The 16553-nt window shown below is 53.2% G+C and overlaps 1 protein-coding gene across 1 annotated transcript in view; it reads left to right on the forward strand.

Annotated features, from left to right (window-relative positions):
* The window catches only part of LOC122369041, a 39659-nt gene that overhangs the window by 19418 nt on the left and 3688 nt on the right, over positions 1–16553 (forward strand). The window contains exons 4-7 of the mRNA XM_043343403.1: positions 538–647; positions 6496–6574; positions 8348–8487; positions 13136–13276. Of these exons, the coding sequence (XP_043199338.1) occupies positions 538–647; positions 6496–6574; positions 8348–8487; positions 13136–13276 (470 nt within the window). The remainder of the gene's footprint in view (positions 1–537; positions 648–6495; positions 6575–8347; positions 8488–13135; positions 13277–16553) is intronic.

Here is a 16553-nt window from a genome sequence, read left to right on the forward strand (position 1 = left end):
AGGTAAGAATCGTGCTACGCCTGTATGGCGTAATTAGTATTCAGCAAAGGCGGAGCTCCGCTGTTTGTCCACTGAGGCCAGACGAGAGCAAGGACAGATCGAGGTCGTGTGACCTGTACGTCAGAGACCAGCTGTGCTAACCCTGCATTGCGGCAAACACCTGTCAGACAGCGAAGGGAGACCTCTGGAGGCACGACGGCAGGCGCCATTAACCCGGCTTCTTACGTCCACTCGGGACAGTGAGGAGTTGTAGCACTGCGTGACATTGACCTCAGTCACTGTTTTGTGGCGTGATAAATCGCGGGTGCTACTGACATCCCATCTCTCTCTGTCTTCTTTGTACCCCTTTTCTCTGTCTGCAGTGGTGATAAATTCGTCGTGACACTGGCACTGACACTGACATGATCCTTTCTCTGTACGTATAACCAAGGCTCCTGGGAAGTGTCCTTCTCAGAAGGTGACCCTCGGTAGCTGCTCCTGCAGCAGGGTGACAAGTGACCGGTGATCTTGGCTGACCCTCGCCCTCTTCTCCCGCAGGGGTGACAAGTCGCTGGTGACCCTGCGACTGATGGACCGCGGCCGACGCGCCAAGGAGGTGGTCTATGGACGACCCTACAACCTCCAGGTCAAGATCTCGAAACCAGACGGTGAGTAGCCATAAATAGCGGTAAGCTGTTGCAAATGAAGGCATGGCCACAAGAAACTCGACTATGTTCACTAAAAATTCTAGAGACCTTGCCCGTAAAAGAGCGTATCATAAATCCACCGCAATGTAGCACACTTAATGCAAATACCCTTTGTCACCAGCAGCTCCTTTGGCTGATGAGTTCAATCTTACCGAGAGCTGCGCCGAATTTAAGTACCACCGGCTCGTTTGCTCTCTCGCGCGGTCAGAGACCCGGCCATGAGCCCACTGCGCGCTGTGGTGGGATCATTTGACTCTGGACGCCCGCCGGGGAGTCTCAGTCGTGATGGTGATGACGTACAAACCGACGGTGATTGACGGCCCGCTCGGGACGCTCCGGACGCTCAGGATGCGCTCAGGCCCTGTCAGACCGTTTTCGGCTGACTGCACTTAAACGCTGGTGATTTGTCATCAGACTCACGAGGCTCATTTGTCGCACATCACCTGAGCTGTGGTGCCTATCTTTCCGATCAGTGATTACTTTAGAAACGCAGATACACTTCAGTTTGCACAGATTGGAAGACCATGTAGGAGTGTAGAGGGTAGCAGACACATGCATAGCGCCGGATAAAAAGAGGTCTTATGCCGGATCAGCCCTGAGCTACTCAACGTAGGAATGCAGAATGCTGCAGCATCAATCATTGCGTGCGGCTGAGAGGGCGGAGAATTTCAGCGAGACCTTGGGGCACTGTCTGAAGTGCCTCCTGCTGATCTGGCCGCTGATACACATCAGTTCGCCGAACCCTTCATCTCGGCGTCTCTGGGGGCGCGGCGCTCCGCGCGGCGGCCAATCGACCACGAACGGCGGCTGTGCGCCCTCTCGAGGAGCGGTGCCATTCCTGGACGAGTCGCTCCGGCCGCCGCTCGACGGCGGTACGCTCTGCGCCCGGGGCAGCACCCACCGGACCGGCCGCTCCCTTCACCGAGCGGGCTCCGAACCGGCCGGGCCGCGGCGGTTCTGCAGCGCCTCCGGCCATCCGCGCTGCTCGCCGCGCCGGCGTCGTGCCGCCTGCAGCCTGCAACCTGCCGGCCGGCCCGAGCGGCACATGGCAGCGGGCTAGCCAGTCCGAGCGGCCCGCAGCGGTGCCCCGTAAGACCACCCAGAGGTCAGCGGGCCAGCATCGTACACAGTCTGGGAACGCAGCGCTGGCGAGCAGACGAGAATGTGCGACTTCCGAGTTACGTGCCCCACAGCTGGGCGTTATGGGCGGCGATTGAGCGACCTTTGAACGCCTGGCCTGCGCAGTAGCGCGGGCTAAGCCGGCTTCAGTAGAGCTCTGACGCTATCCCGTGGATACAGGTGATTCCGTAGCTGTCCGAAGGAATAGAAGTTTCAGTCGATATCCAAAGGGTGGAAGGAAACAACATACGGCCTCACGGTGCTGATAGTATGGTATTTGCATAGCAAACGCAATATTAGCCGTTTTCACGACGGCCATCTGGTACACATTTGGTGCACATTTGGTGGAGATTAGGTGCAGATTTGGTCAAATTAGGTTCAGTGTATCTCATAGTAGCTATCACCTAGGGTTGCACTAATTGCTTATATGCCTGCTTTGTCATATTATCAGAGAGTATCATCGATTATAACACTGAAATAAATTCATAAAATAAAGATATTTGCAGTAGAAGATAGTAGGTGCAGATTTGGTCAAATTAGGTGTACTCGCCGGATAGCCCGTCGTGAAAACGGCTATGTATACATGAATTCAACAAGTCTTCGTTTCACGTCACGTAACCAGGTTTTCGATATAGAGAAACGTTACATCAGCAACAAATACAAAATCCAATTTCAACTGATGCCATCAGCGTCGTATTTTCTTCATAGATAACTCCACCCCATCCATTCCTTTCCCACCGACGGAATCTGATGTTTATCCGGGCATCACGAGATCCGTCGTGGCGCGGCTGTTTTCTCCCGCTCGTCTCTCGGTGTTGACTCTCTGTGTGTATGCCGGCGCGGTCAGTGGCCCTGACACATCGGTCGCCCGTATCGGCGGCTCGGGCGGTCTCTCTGACCATTATCGGTCTTCTGCACGAATGGAGCCATCGCCTGCTGGCCGGGCGGTCCTCTCGCGACCGCCATCGGAGCGGGCCATCAGCCTGACGGAGCGCTGATTACGCCGCGCTGCGCTTAACTCTGCTGTCGATCGCCGCGGAGAATCGCCGCAGAGAATCGCTGCTGAATATCTCCGCAGAATATCGCCGCAGAGTCTCATCGCACGACACTGAGCGATCAGCTCACGCAGCCAGCACGACAACTGTATCGTTTCACACGCGGGGTGACTATGGTGACTATGGCCCCTCCTCTCCCCTTCCCCTCGTCCTCTGGGTGTCCTCCTCACCATCCTTATAAGGTGGATATTTCGCAACTGTGGGTCGTTCCCTGATAAGATGCGGGAGCTCTCACCATGGTGAGCTCCCGCCTCATATACCAAAACGTCATTACCAAAAAGTCGGAATCCGATTCACATCTCTAGCATGCACTGCATACAGCTTATCAGGATATATTTATGTCGTAGACGGTATGGATGCATAAGATGCATCCATGCCTTATCTAGCATTCTAGAAAGCAAGAGAGTCAATCTTGTTTTTTCACACTCGTAAAGTGACTTTTTATTTGGTCGTGATTTACGTCGCACTACCTTTCTCAAGGTTCCAATATGTGATTGTCATTCTCTTTTGTTGGCACAGTAAGGCACAGCCCGCAGCGTAGATGGCAGCAAGATGGCAGTCAGGTCCCACGTCGGCTTCCTGGCATACGACAGGTAGTTCCGTTCGGCACTCCCTTCCGCCACCTGTGGGAACTCTCCCATGTGTTGCACCACCTCTACTCGAGTCGTGCCGTCGCAGCCGTCAGAATTCCCCCGGGTGACTCTGCGCACCGGGCGAGACTGGCCACGATCCCTGCATAGAGCTGGCCGTGGCCTGTGCCGGGCCGACTCCGCCCGTGTTTCTCAGCTGGTCTGCGCCGCACGTAACGAGCATGCGTGGCCGGCGCTGGGTGCGTGGGGCGCGGGCGGGGGCGGGGGCGCGGGAGCGGCCGGCGCCGCTCCAGCCGGGTCAAGAGCAGCACCGCCCTGGAGGTCACTTTCTCCGCAGCTGCCGGCGTGCCGCCATCCTCGGCCGGCAGCGAGCGGGTCCTGCGTCGCCCGGTGCCGCCGCCGACGACGCACTTTCACCGAGCTGGCTCGCAGCGCGATGACGACGGCCGGCGCGGGCCCGCTGCCGAAAAGCGAAAGTGACGCCACCGTCGGCCCTGGTGGGGTTCTGCAGCTGGGTGTCATCCTGCAGCGGTAGCAAGGGGTACGAGCAGTGGGGATGAAAGTTGTGGGTCTGATGCAGTGATTCTTGCTTAGGTCTTCCCCGGCTGAGCTGGGTCGGGTCGCTAGGGGCGGCAGTAGGCTCGTGGACGCTCACTCACGCCCCGGCCGGTGCACCGACCGTCCATTATCCAGTGACCTTGTTACCCAACGCGGTCCGGCGGGAACGGGAGAGAGGAATGGCGATTGGTACAGAGCTCTGACATCAGTTGGGCGACTTAAATATACCGGCTTGGGGAGCAAGCTCCCATGATGCCAGCGGACCGAAAAATGTCACAGCATAGAGCACCGCTGGTCTGGTGACTCTTTGTCAACTGTTGCGGGCTAGAAAGTGAGTTCAGTTTCTGCAACTAAAGCAGTTGATTGTTACTTTCAGCGCGGCGGGCCGGTCGGGGCCGGGCTATCCTTCTGGCGGCTCGCCAGACGGGCCCATTTAGGAGCTGCCGTGACAGACGGGCGGACGGCGGCACTCTGCCCACTGGCAGTGCCGGGCTGACGGCCGTGCCACTGTGACCTTGTCCGTCGCATGTAAGGCGGGGGAGGCAGTCAGGGGGAGGGCGCACCAGTCTTTGTTCCCGAGAGACGGCAGTCACGCCGGATTCTGGCACCGCTCGTGAGCGGCGAGCCGGCGCCTCTGACGGAGCTGAGCAGGCCCCGTCCGGCCGGAAAGGCCACCAGTGCCCATAGCGAACCGCAAACACAGACCGGTTACCTTTAGGTGTTCTCTGGCGTCTTAGCTCCGTAGAAAGGATTATAGAGACGGGAGATTTTCACTGGATGAAGGTGCAACGAACAAGGAGGCCCATGAAGGTGTGTTGTACAATACATACAACTGGCCGTGTAAAATTTCGTGGCATAAAGCTGGCCACAACCCAGACCTCGACTTCACGGTCAAACAGTGGTCTTCATGCTTCCTGCACCGACCAGCGCACAGGAAGTCGTTGATCATTTTCTGTGAAGCAGTCCAAAAGTGGCAGCGGTCGACGCAGTGGCCACCTAATGTAGTGCAGGTGCGGTCCCTGCACCTCCTCGCCTCCTTCCCAGGAACCCACCTCGACACTACCCGCGGACCAGCCCGGAAAATGCCTCTCCGCGACTCTACTCTCAGACAAACGGTGACAGAGAGACGTTTTTGTGCTGACCGGCACTGGGAGGAACGAATGCGAGATTTACACCTAATTGGAGATGCCGAGTCGGCCCCTGTGAACTTTTTTACTGGTCCTACCGGGATAAGATATGATGACAAGGGTAGTGATAAACCGTTCGCACGTTAAACGCGAGGGTGGTTTGTTTGAAAGTGGCACTGGCAGACATAAGTATCACCTAATCCACATTGAAGAATGCACTGCGCTGAACACAAATACACTTTGAAGTGCACTGGTTCACTGGACCTTCCCTCCCGAAAAGAAGAGGACATGCCCTTGCCTCGACTGCCCCACCTGGATTCTAATTCTAAGATTTTTCATCGACCTGTTTTCCCTTCTTCTGGTGAGATATTATTCCGGAAATTGTACAGGAATTACAGGATGGTACTGAAAACCACAATAGGACGATAAGTCCATTGTCCTTGTTTCACTACGATATTGTGCCATTGTGGAACTTCAGTGGGAACAGCTTTATCCCATGCCTTTCCACTTCCAAGGACGTGGTGAAAGACTTTGTTGGAGCGCTCATGCTCCACCAGCCTCTGTATACCGTCCGCAGTGGGTTGTTGCACAGTGCACACGTTGCGTGTTTCCAATATCGCTGTGATCCAGCAGTATAATCTGCGGCGATGTTGTCAGGGGAAACCATTCCTAAAGCGTGAGTGTGGGATATGCAGGATTTCCCTAATCAGCAGACCACGCGAGCAAATTTTTTTTCCTACCGCAGTGACCGTTATGTGGTATCGACAGTACCCGATAAAGTCTGCCGTTCTGACGTTAAAGCGACGAGACAACCTTTGCGCACCAATGAAGGATAAATATTCAACACTGCTCAAAGTTGTCAGTGATAATGATAAAACTGACTTACCTGTCAGTTGAACAGACTGTGGTATGCTGAACTTCATTAAAGATGACAAGTGGCACTGCAGCCCTTGCGGTCATTGTCAAGGTTATGAGCACCAGGCAGTGCCAACCACTTCCGTTTAAGAGTCCTCTTAACACCAACCGGTTTTGGTAGGATTCCATCAAAGTACCACAATCTCGACAAGTCTCATAAATCGATCAACAGGTCTTCCACCTTCAAACCGAATGTCTGTTTGCTCCACCCCCGCCCTCCGCCTTGGCAACAACCAACCAACTGTTTCTGTCCCTTGGCTCCTACTTGATCACGAGACCGCGGCACCGTCACGTGACCCTGCCCTGGGGCAATCGTTCGTTGGCAGACATCCAACCGGTTGACCGGAGCGTCTGACACTGGGGCTGATATGCAATATGCATTACACAAGCGCCGTTTGTGAGTAAATTATGAACGTTCGAACTAAGTTACCTCTGTCTGTTTCAGAATCATACGACGTCGGCGTGAAGAACTGCTTCAGCTTCAGTACCGAGGAAAGCCGAGTCGATCTGATCAACGAACAAGGGTAAGTAAAATGAAAAATCGAAACACTGAGCAGTAAAATTCCCCTTTAGATAAATGGGAAATGGTATAAACATTGAACGGCGGAAAATTTATCTGTATTTAGATAAACTGATCCAATAAAGACATACCTAACTATAAAGGTCAAACCTTTGGCTTATGTAAGTTTCACTCGGAAACCATTTCATGCAAAACACCACAGATAAAAATAAGTTTATAGCTACACATGTGTGAGTTTATTTGTTCAACTTTGTCGTAAAATGCAAGGAACATGGCTACGGCCAGTAAATTGTAAACCCTGGCTTTTTAGAAGGCGGCTCGGCTCAGCGGTCTGACACGGAATGTTCACGATAACACTGTGAGGGTGAAGTAAGGTGACAGGGGAGCGAGACAGGAGTGGGTGACGGCATCCTCGACACAGACCGGCCTTGTCTTCCAATCTGTGTCGTAACACCTCTGTCAGACGGCAGGCGGGGGCTGCACGGTAGGCTCAGTCATCTGAGGCCGGCACCGCGAGTCAGGCCAGCCGAGACACGCGATCCCTAAAAAGTCCTCGTGCCAGGAAACCGGGCCAGCTTCAATGTGTCTCTCATGCAATACCAGTAGACAATGACGTCAATATCGGAATGCTTGGAAAAACTAAATCAGGTTATTGTTGAAACTATGGAGTGCGTCGGTTCTCAAACGCAGACTGTAAGTATGTTAACGACCGGTCGTTTGAACGCAGTGTCCGTCTGTTGGACGTGGGCGGACCATGCAGATGTTGGGTAGAGTGTTGGAGTGCGCGGCGGGAGCGATGCAGAGCAGTGGGTGCGCCGGTTGCAGCGCGGCAGGTGGCAGGCCGGCAGGGCAGAGCGGCGGCTCGGCGGTCTGTCCGCGTGCGTCGCTCGGTCAGTTTTTGTGAGCCGGTCCGCTGTCGGTCCACAGGCCACCTCCAACTAACGGACGTGACCAGCACTGTCGAACGGTGCCTCCAACGGCCCATCGAGGACTGCAGGAAAAAGTCGGACCCGATTGGGGGCCACCGTCTCGGTAGGAAAGGAAAAAAGTGTACAGTTTTATAAGGGGCTCGGCGCCCAGTTCTCTAAGACTGGCTTAATTTACTCACAACAGAGACAGAACAATAAAACACAACGTTGGATCGACGTACCCGCGATCGGCGCTAGAGTAGCTCACGCTGGAACTCGGGATCTAATAAGAGTTAATAAAGGACTCGATTGAAATTGAATAAGGGACACTTGTGTTTTATCATGTCAAACAAATAATTATCGGGCACCAAAACCAGCTCTGAACACCTTCGCGCCTCGCACCTATGTGGTCCGGTTTATACACGCGGTGCCACGGCCGCTGGTGACGAAAGCGGGACGTCATGTAGCATTGCACGGCTGACATGATAAGCCCCATGGGGCGGGTGCGTGTCCTGGATCGGTTCAGTTGCGCCGTCACTTTTGGCTGTGTATTACCAGCACATCAGCAAGGTCATCGGAGCAGAGACTTTCATAATTACAGCATTTACTTATCTATGTAATACGCATTGTTTTCGTACGGTCAACAAGTGCATTAGCCAGATATAGATCCTATCACTTATTTCCCTTTCAAAGTCATAATTAAGGGGAGACTGATGTTAAGTGAATTCCTCATTGACTCACCGCAAGCTTACCTGACCGGGCTTATTTGAACAAAGTCGACCTGATCCAGCCTGATCCAGCCTAACTTAGCCGGAACGAGTCCAAGGTGCCTTATTGTGACCTGACCCTAATGTGGCCTGCCTCTGCAGATGTCCGGAGCGACAGGGCGTCATCACAAAGTTCGCCTACAACAAGACGACTGGCACAGCAGACGCGACGATCGCCTCCATGTACCGGTTCCCTGACACCAACCAGGTCAACTTCCAGTGCGACGTGGTCATCTGCAAGGGTAAGCGGTGACACAGAGCTGACCCGAGTATCTGGGAAGGGGGCTGAGCAGCGGAGGAGTCATGCTATCACTTAAGAATTGCCAATAGTGAGATTGATCTACTGTTAAGTAAATGCCGATGTTCTTTCCGGGTGACACATGATCATCACAGAAGACCTCGTCGGATCCTCATCATCACCGTCTTATTTGATAAGGTGCCGTCTTCGTATCCGTATTATTTCCAGCTTGAATGATTCCACAGTCCAGTAGCCCCACAGGGAGTGCCGGTTAGCTGAGGTGTGTCTCTCCTTCCGTGCTCAGGGATGATGGAACTGAATACTGGTGGGCGCCTGAAGGGCACTTCGCCTACTCACTATTTAAATGAATGAAATTAAAGACGCATACTGGGCTGACGCCTCAGTCGCAGTCAACACGCCTTCGAAGCAGAACAGAGAACGGGTTGTGTGTAATCTCCGGCCCGGGCCGCACAGCCTTGACCTGACCTTGTCACCGATCGGGCCGATCGCCAGGGTATGTAGGGCCGAACCCGGAAAACTCCGCGAGCCGCCGCCCAGACCGGGCCGGGCCGGGAGCCGGCCGGACCCCGCCACTCGGCTATCGAAACCATCGGGTGGGCGAGCCGCCGGGCGCTGCAGCAGGAGGCGATAAGGGGCGGACTGCACCGGCCGTCTGCCCGCCGCCCTCCGCTGCAGGTGCTCCCCAGAGCAGCCAAAGGCGGCTCCATCAGAGCCACCCCTCCCCAAGGGCATCTCTGTGCAGCGGCTCCCAGCGGCTCCTCCCCACAGTAACTCGGCCCACGAGCATCCACCGACGGCCGACCAACAGGAAAACCGCACTGCACCGAGCCGGCCCGTGTCGGGTCAGGTTTCCCGACGTCGGACGCCGGCACTCCCACCCCGCCCCTCTCGCCCCGCCCCACCGACCACAGCCCCCAGCTCCCAGCCTTCCCGGCACAGTGACTCATCTGTACCCTCTAGAGATCGCCGAGCTACCGAGCTAGGGCCGTGACGTCACAGAGAGCTGACTCGAACCGGCATTCTTGGACATCTGACGTGGGATGACGTCATTCGACCCAGCTGACATGTTAACGCTACTATAACAAGAAACTGTGACCATGTGAAATCAGAATTTGGTAGAAATACGGTAACGAATGTGTGAAATTAATTATGGATGCATATTCAGTGACTAACTAGCAAAGGTATTGATGCTTGAAGGCAAGCCATGGTGTAGGTAATGTGATGCCACACACCCATTAGATACTTGGAATAACGTCTTAGGTTGCCTGCTGCTCGATTTATGTACATCCACTTCAGTGCTTACATTATCTCATTGCGCATCACCACCAGAATAGAACATGTCGGCACTCTAGCACTTGAAAACGCATCTGCTGTCCGAATCAGTAATCTCTCAGTCTTACGCGGGTTGACACCGAGCAGCAGCGTGTTTGCCGGTTGATAGTGTCTTTACACAGGTAGATGCCTTCACATCAGGGTAAAGCCAGCGTGCCGTGTCGGCACACCTCGCCACGCGCCAGCACCGGCCGGCCCGGTATTTTGACTGCCGCCACAGCCAAATCGGCTTTGTCTCGCCTTCCTGCGCCAGACTGGTCGTCTTTTGTTGTTCGGACTGACACGTTACGAGCAGAGAGCAGCCATCAGTAGGGATCAACTCGGAGCACGTTCGTCCCAGGTGCGCCGTCCGTGCCGCCGGCAGCGTCTGATCCTATCGTCGGCGTCTGGGCGGGGCCCGCCGGCCGGCCGGGCCGCCCACACGGGCTGGCGGTGACCTGCGAGTGACGACCCCGGCAGCAGCGGCGCCGCCCCCGGCCGGCCGGCCCGCCTCCACAGCCAGAGCTGGGGATGACGAACGGCATCTGTCGCCGTCAACGGCCCGACCGAGCGCAGTTTAAACAGGGACGGTGGCGCATGTCATCTCCCGACTACTGAGCAGCCAGAACGGTAGATCGCGCTTGACTTCTCAGGACGAGAGGGACTAGATGGCCCTCCGGTGTTTTGTTCTCTGGCTGCCTTTCTGCCTCGCTGATTCACTCGATTTGGAGAACAGTTGTGCTGCGGAGTGCAGGCTCGGTTGAGCAGACCATTGTCATTCGTCGCTCGTTATCTAGCCGGGCTGATCTATTTTGTCAGTCATTTCCGTTCGAGCCGGGCGGAGTCCGGCGGCGGCAGATGGGTGGAACAGATTGGGTAGCAGCCGGGCCCAGCGGCCCAGCAGCAGGCTGGCGCCACTGCAGCGGCACCATCGTCAAACAATCAGCAGCGACACCACGACCCTGCCTGGACATCAGGGTCGCCGCGCACCCAGCTGTGCACAGAGGACAGCTCGATCACACCTCTCCGCTCCCCGGCGCATCTCTGCTAGAATGTAGTGGGTGAAACAAAGGTCATTCCAGATGAGATGGTAATTGCAGTTAGGTCTTGCCTGGGCTGAAGAAGGAGCGTTTCTGCTGACCATACTCGATTGTCGATTTCGAAAAAGTCGAGCTACAAGAAAGAAGATAACAAGCATTGAACTTAAAAAAGTTTCACCGAAAGGCTTAACCCGCGCCCCATTGGGGTCTGTGTATAACACGCCCTACTGGGGGGGGGGGGCTATTCATAGCCCCCCCCTCTTAACTCCGAAACTACTGGGCCGATCGTCAAAATTCAAACGGCGTCTGATAGCCCCGGAAAAACTGTCGAGCGAAACCTAATTTCATTGACCTCGAGGTCACCGATGACGTCACAGGTCAGGTCAAAGTAAAAATTATTAGCACTTTGGCTTGTTCACATTTTGGGCTCTGGCCGCCGTCTTACAAGTCAGATCAGGCTCATTTTTGGTTTCCACACTCGTGAACAGATGCTCTAGATACCTTGAGGGTACCAAACTTGTACTTTGATTTTCAGGTCAGGGTCAGGTCAGGTCATCACAGGTCACGAAAATATTATATCATGCGTCGGTCACGTGACACATGTTTTATGGTCCATTTAGGCCATATATTTCGAATTCGATGTCGTCTGTGTCATTCAAGGTCATTTTGAGTCGAAATTAGCTTAGGTCAGGTCACTTTCAGGTCAAAAAAGGTCAAATTTTGAAGTTGAAATTTTTCAACAAAAAAGGTGTCTATTGGATGCAGTTTGAGCGCAGGAACACGATGGTGCCATTTATATTGGTGTACGATGCCAAATACGTACTGAAAAATTGATTTGAAAAATTAATAATTGTGAATTTTTTGCAATAATGCGTATAACTTGGCCATTTTTGAAGATATTTAGCTAAAACTTGCTAGAGTTAGTCATAATCATGCGTTCTGTCACAAATATTCCGTTTTTTTCGAAAAGTCAAAAACTTTTTGAAAAAAAAAATATAAAAATATAAATTTTGAATATTATTATATAAAATTTTCGAAATTTTCAAAATTTTGAAAATCCGAGATAGCAGTTTGATAGCGCGGTCAATTCTGATTTCTTTTATGCAAAGAAATTGGATCTAGCTTAAAAACTGAGCTCTTGGGAGCGATTGCCGTGGTTCAATGTTTTGCGTCGAAATCGGACGAACATGACGTCACTCTGACGTCATTTCCGGCCGACCTATGGTAGCTACGAAGTTTAAATTTTGACACAAGGTGTCAAATTGATGCAGCCGAAGGTACTGAAAGTTTGGCGTCGATTCGTCAAGCGGTTTGGAAGTTATTGCAGAAAAACGGGAGGGGGGGCTATAAATAGCCCCCCGCCCCCAGTGGGGCGCGGGTTAATATATCGAGATAAGACCAGTTACTTCAAACTTCATATTCAATCGTTCCTGGGAACGTTTGCGGCTCCAAAAACATCACCTCAACCACGGGACACTAGCAAATGTTACTCAACTCGACAAGTACTACATAGGAAGCCCAGGTAATTTGGGCACTGCGCGTCTCGTCATCCCTGACCCGTCGTGAGTCACGTGCGTGCTCCGATCGAGCCGTGATGCATCGGTGAATCTCCTCGCCGTCACGGAGACAAAAACGACATGTTTTGCAACTCTCGGGGATGGCGGGCTCAGCGCTATCGTGACTGCAACGGATGGGATGGACCCCAATTATTGATCGGAAATCTCACCATGTTTTATTGCCGTACCGTCCCGACTGTAAATGCCTCTCGAGTCATGGCGCTGGTAGTAATTATCAAGGTAATTACTAAATCGTTAATGGAAGAGTAGATTTGTAGCATGAAGCCACGCTTTGATGGTTCATATTTGTTCAACTTTTATTGTGCTTGATCCTCTGTATGTACATTGATGTTACATTTCCATCTCCATATATGGCCTCTGCATATTGTATAACGCCATCACATAGTCCCTCTCTCTCTCTCTCTCTCTCTCTCTCTCTCTCTCTCTCTCTCTCTCTCTCTCTCTCTCTCTCTCTCTCTCTCTCTCTCTCTCTCTCTCTCTCTCTCTCTCTCTCTCTCTCTCTCTCTCTCTCTCTCTCTCTCTCTCTCTCTCTCTCTCTCTCTCTCTCTCTCTCTCTCTCTCTCTCTCTCTCTCTTTCTTCATCTGTCTCATGGCTTTTATCTGACTTCCCATGCATTGTGCTTGACTCTTTTCGGCTCCCTTCTCCTCCTTGAGCTGGATACCTGCGAGTACGGTCTGAACCTGACCCCCTCTCTCCCCGCAGGCGAGTGTCCGGCGACTGTATGCCGCGGAGACGACCCCAGCACCATCAAACCCAGCGCGCTGGTCGACGCCGATGAGAACGCCAACGCCCACCTGATGGCCTCGACGTCCGTCTTTGTCGTCGAGCCCGGCGAAACAGTCAGTGAGTATCATCGCCCCACCCACGGAATGCATTCAATCGGGCGTCACGCTCTCGGCAGGAGGGGTGACACTTTCACCAGAGTGCGGCGATGGTGGCGGCGGCGGCGGTGTCGTTTAGCAGACTGGCTATTGACTGCGGGCGGGGCTGGCACCACAGGCCGCCGGCCGCCGCCCACCGCGGTTCGTGCACGGGAAAATGACCACCTCCCAGTGGCGGATTGTGGTCGTGAGCGACCGTGTGGATATCGAGGAAAGTTTCCCCGGCGGTCGGCACTTTCGCCACTGCCGCCGCGGTCACCGTCACTGTCGCGGGCGACGCCCCACTGGGGACTGTAGCCAAACTGCCGGTGGCCGCGGCGCGGTTTGGGTTTCTCAGGTAACTCGGTGGTGGCCAGAGGTTGCACGGTGACAGCTGGCGAAACGACCGGTCATGGTCTTCTGTAACAGACACCAATTGCCCATTGTTGTGTCGATATCTAACTATTGCAAACTCATAGCTATCGCAATGACAGCAATATGACATTTTTTCGAAACTCTTACCATTGCATCCGATAAAAACAGCGTAGGTGACAGGCTACATTTACCGGCACGGGCAAAAAAAATCATCCATGGGACAGTTTATTCAGCACTTATGAGGGTACCAATAGCTGAATTCCCTATCAAGGCCGCTGTATATTTAGTGACAGAGGTTTTACCGCTAAATTTATCCTATCCCATCCCTCCTAAAAAAAAAAAAATATTCAAAATCACGTTGTGCCCAAAGCTTCCGATCATGCCGCTCAAGAATAATCATCACTTACCTTGTAGAAAAATGTGTTATACATATGTCCTTTGTCTCATATCAATGTTTACCATCGTAGATCGCCACATCACAAGTCAGTAATAGCGACTTATATGCACCTGGCCAAAATAACAGCCACTTGCCGCGATAGACCATGTCTTGAACATAAGGCAATGTCGCTCTTTGTCTTTTATGCGCTGCTGCCTACAATTCGCCGCCGAAAGCCGATGCCAGCGGCGGCACCTGCATGAGTTGGTCACGGTCCGTTGCACGAGCAACATGACGTCATTTCGAGAGAACCGCTATATCTCTGAGCCATCGACCGAAGGTGCTGTCGAAAGGGCATATTTATGTGCAGGCGGTATACCTAACTGTCCGTAAGAAGGGATGACCCATGCACCTGGTTTCTGGGCATTAGGCAATCTCACAGAGAGCTTGTTGTACCGTTAAAATCATCGGGGAGTCTTCCGAGCTGTGAATCTGGTTTTATCCTACTCTTTTTCTTTCATTTTCTCCTTTTAAGTTATTACCTCTGTTACATTTGTTTGTGATAATATGTACTCAAATTGGCATTTTTCCATAGCAATAAACAAATTTATAAGAAACTATGTTTGATATAATAATGCTGTCATCATAACTACTCGTTCTTACTGTACTTGAGATTGAAGTCCGAAAATGATACAGCCTTCCATGGCTGGAATCACGCGATAAGCATCTCACAATGTCAATTACGACCACATGCATGATACGGCACACACACCACTGCCCAGTGCTGTTCTCATACCATCGCAATCCCCTGTATCGGGTCCCGACAATGGAATGTTCCAACACTTGCTGGAGACGTGTGTCTTAATTTCCTGCATGACAAGCCTCGGTATTGCGCGAGCTGCTGACTAAGGTGTGACGGGAAACTGTCGTGCTAGTGGTTAAATCGTGTCGCCCCTGAAAAGATATTGCTCAAGTCTCCACCAAGAAACTCTGATATGAGTGTTAACTGTCTCTCCAGCGATACAGGCTATGACTACAGTTAAATTTATAAAGCGGCTGCCTCCTGGAAAACGGGCTCAGTTTTAAGTAACGGTGTAAAACTGTTAGCCCATTAGTTTTGTAATACACACTCAATAAAGCAATGCAATAGAAGTACGTCTCTTTGTTGCCTATGTAATGTGACTTCAGCTTCTGTTTCCACAAAAATCGCTGCTATCACCAGCCAGGATTCATGCCTCTAATGTAACTGATCCGGTGACAGCGACCGGATTCTGGCGGCTTATGTCAGCTGCTCAGCGGTATTCGCATGACAGCCTCATGACTGTGGCGTGACGGTCACATTACTGCCACATGCTGTCACTGTAGCTCAGTGCAGTGCAGGGGCCCGGGAACGATTTTCAAGTTGGGGGGCGAGCCTAAAATACCTGACATGATTCATATGAAGCAGTTACGTAGTTAGGGGTCTAAGGGGACACGTACCCACCCCCCTCCCCACCCCCCACCCATCGGGTTCATAGGGACCCTCGGGTCCGAGAGGCCCTGCGGCGCCATTTGACCTCGCGCTGAGGGTTAACGATGGCCATATTTCGACTCAGAAGGGCCCCATAGGTCTCGTTAGAGCACCTCATGGGTCCTAAATAACCACACTAAGATCTCCACAAGGGCCCCACGTCGGCTTCTGAGGAAATCTTGCAAATTTTAAGGGCCCCTCTGTGGTCTCCAAAGGCCCGTTACTGACCTCTGAGAGTTCTTACCGGCCTATGAGCCATGAGGGGCCAGTTCTAGGGGCATTTCCCGCCTGCGATGGTCACACACTTATTTTTCCGAGGGTCCCATAACGGCAACTAAGGGGGCCCTCATCGGCGCCTATGAGGGCCCACACCGGTGTCTCTGAGCGTTTCACACCCCCAACTCTGAGTGCCTATTAAAGCCCTATATCGGCGGCTCTGAGGACCCAACAGTCAACACCTGCGCATCTAAAGGCCACCCACTGGAAACTTTTGAGGGCCCCACACCGGTGACTCTGAGCCCTGAGGGCCCCACCGGCGTCTGACAGTACCATGCCGGTCTCTTAGGACCCCACAAGACTTCTTCTGCCGGCCTAAGGGCCCCGTGCCGGTCACTGAGAACCCCCTGTTGGCTTGAGTAGAGGGTTCGCGTCAGCAGCTCTAAAGACCCCACACCCGTCTGTAACGGCTCCACACCAGCGTCTATGAGGGCCCAGACTCCAGAGCAACGCCTGTAAGGACCCTCACCGGCGCCTCTGAGAGAATCGATCTGAGCGCCCACACCGGCACTTGCATAGCGGCCCCATACCAGTGCCTCTAAAGGCCCCTTACCGACGGCTATGAGGACCCTATACGCCGGTGATTCTGAGGGTGCTACCGATAACCGAAGGCATCACATAAGCCCTTAGTGTCGCTGAGCTTTAATCCCATAGGTACCGGCCTCCCGAGGGCGCCACGTCAGTGCACTCATTGCCCCACACCCCTCCCTCACACCCGGAGCG

Source organism: Amphibalanus amphitrite, unplaced genomic scaffold (assembly GCF_019059575.1).
Source record: "Amphibalanus amphitrite isolate SeventyFive unplaced genomic scaffold, NRLGWU_Aamphi_draft 001000F_arrow, whole genome shotgun sequence".
NCBI lineage: Eukaryota > Metazoa > Arthropoda > Thecostraca > Balanomorpha > Balanidae > Amphibalanus > Amphibalanus amphitrite.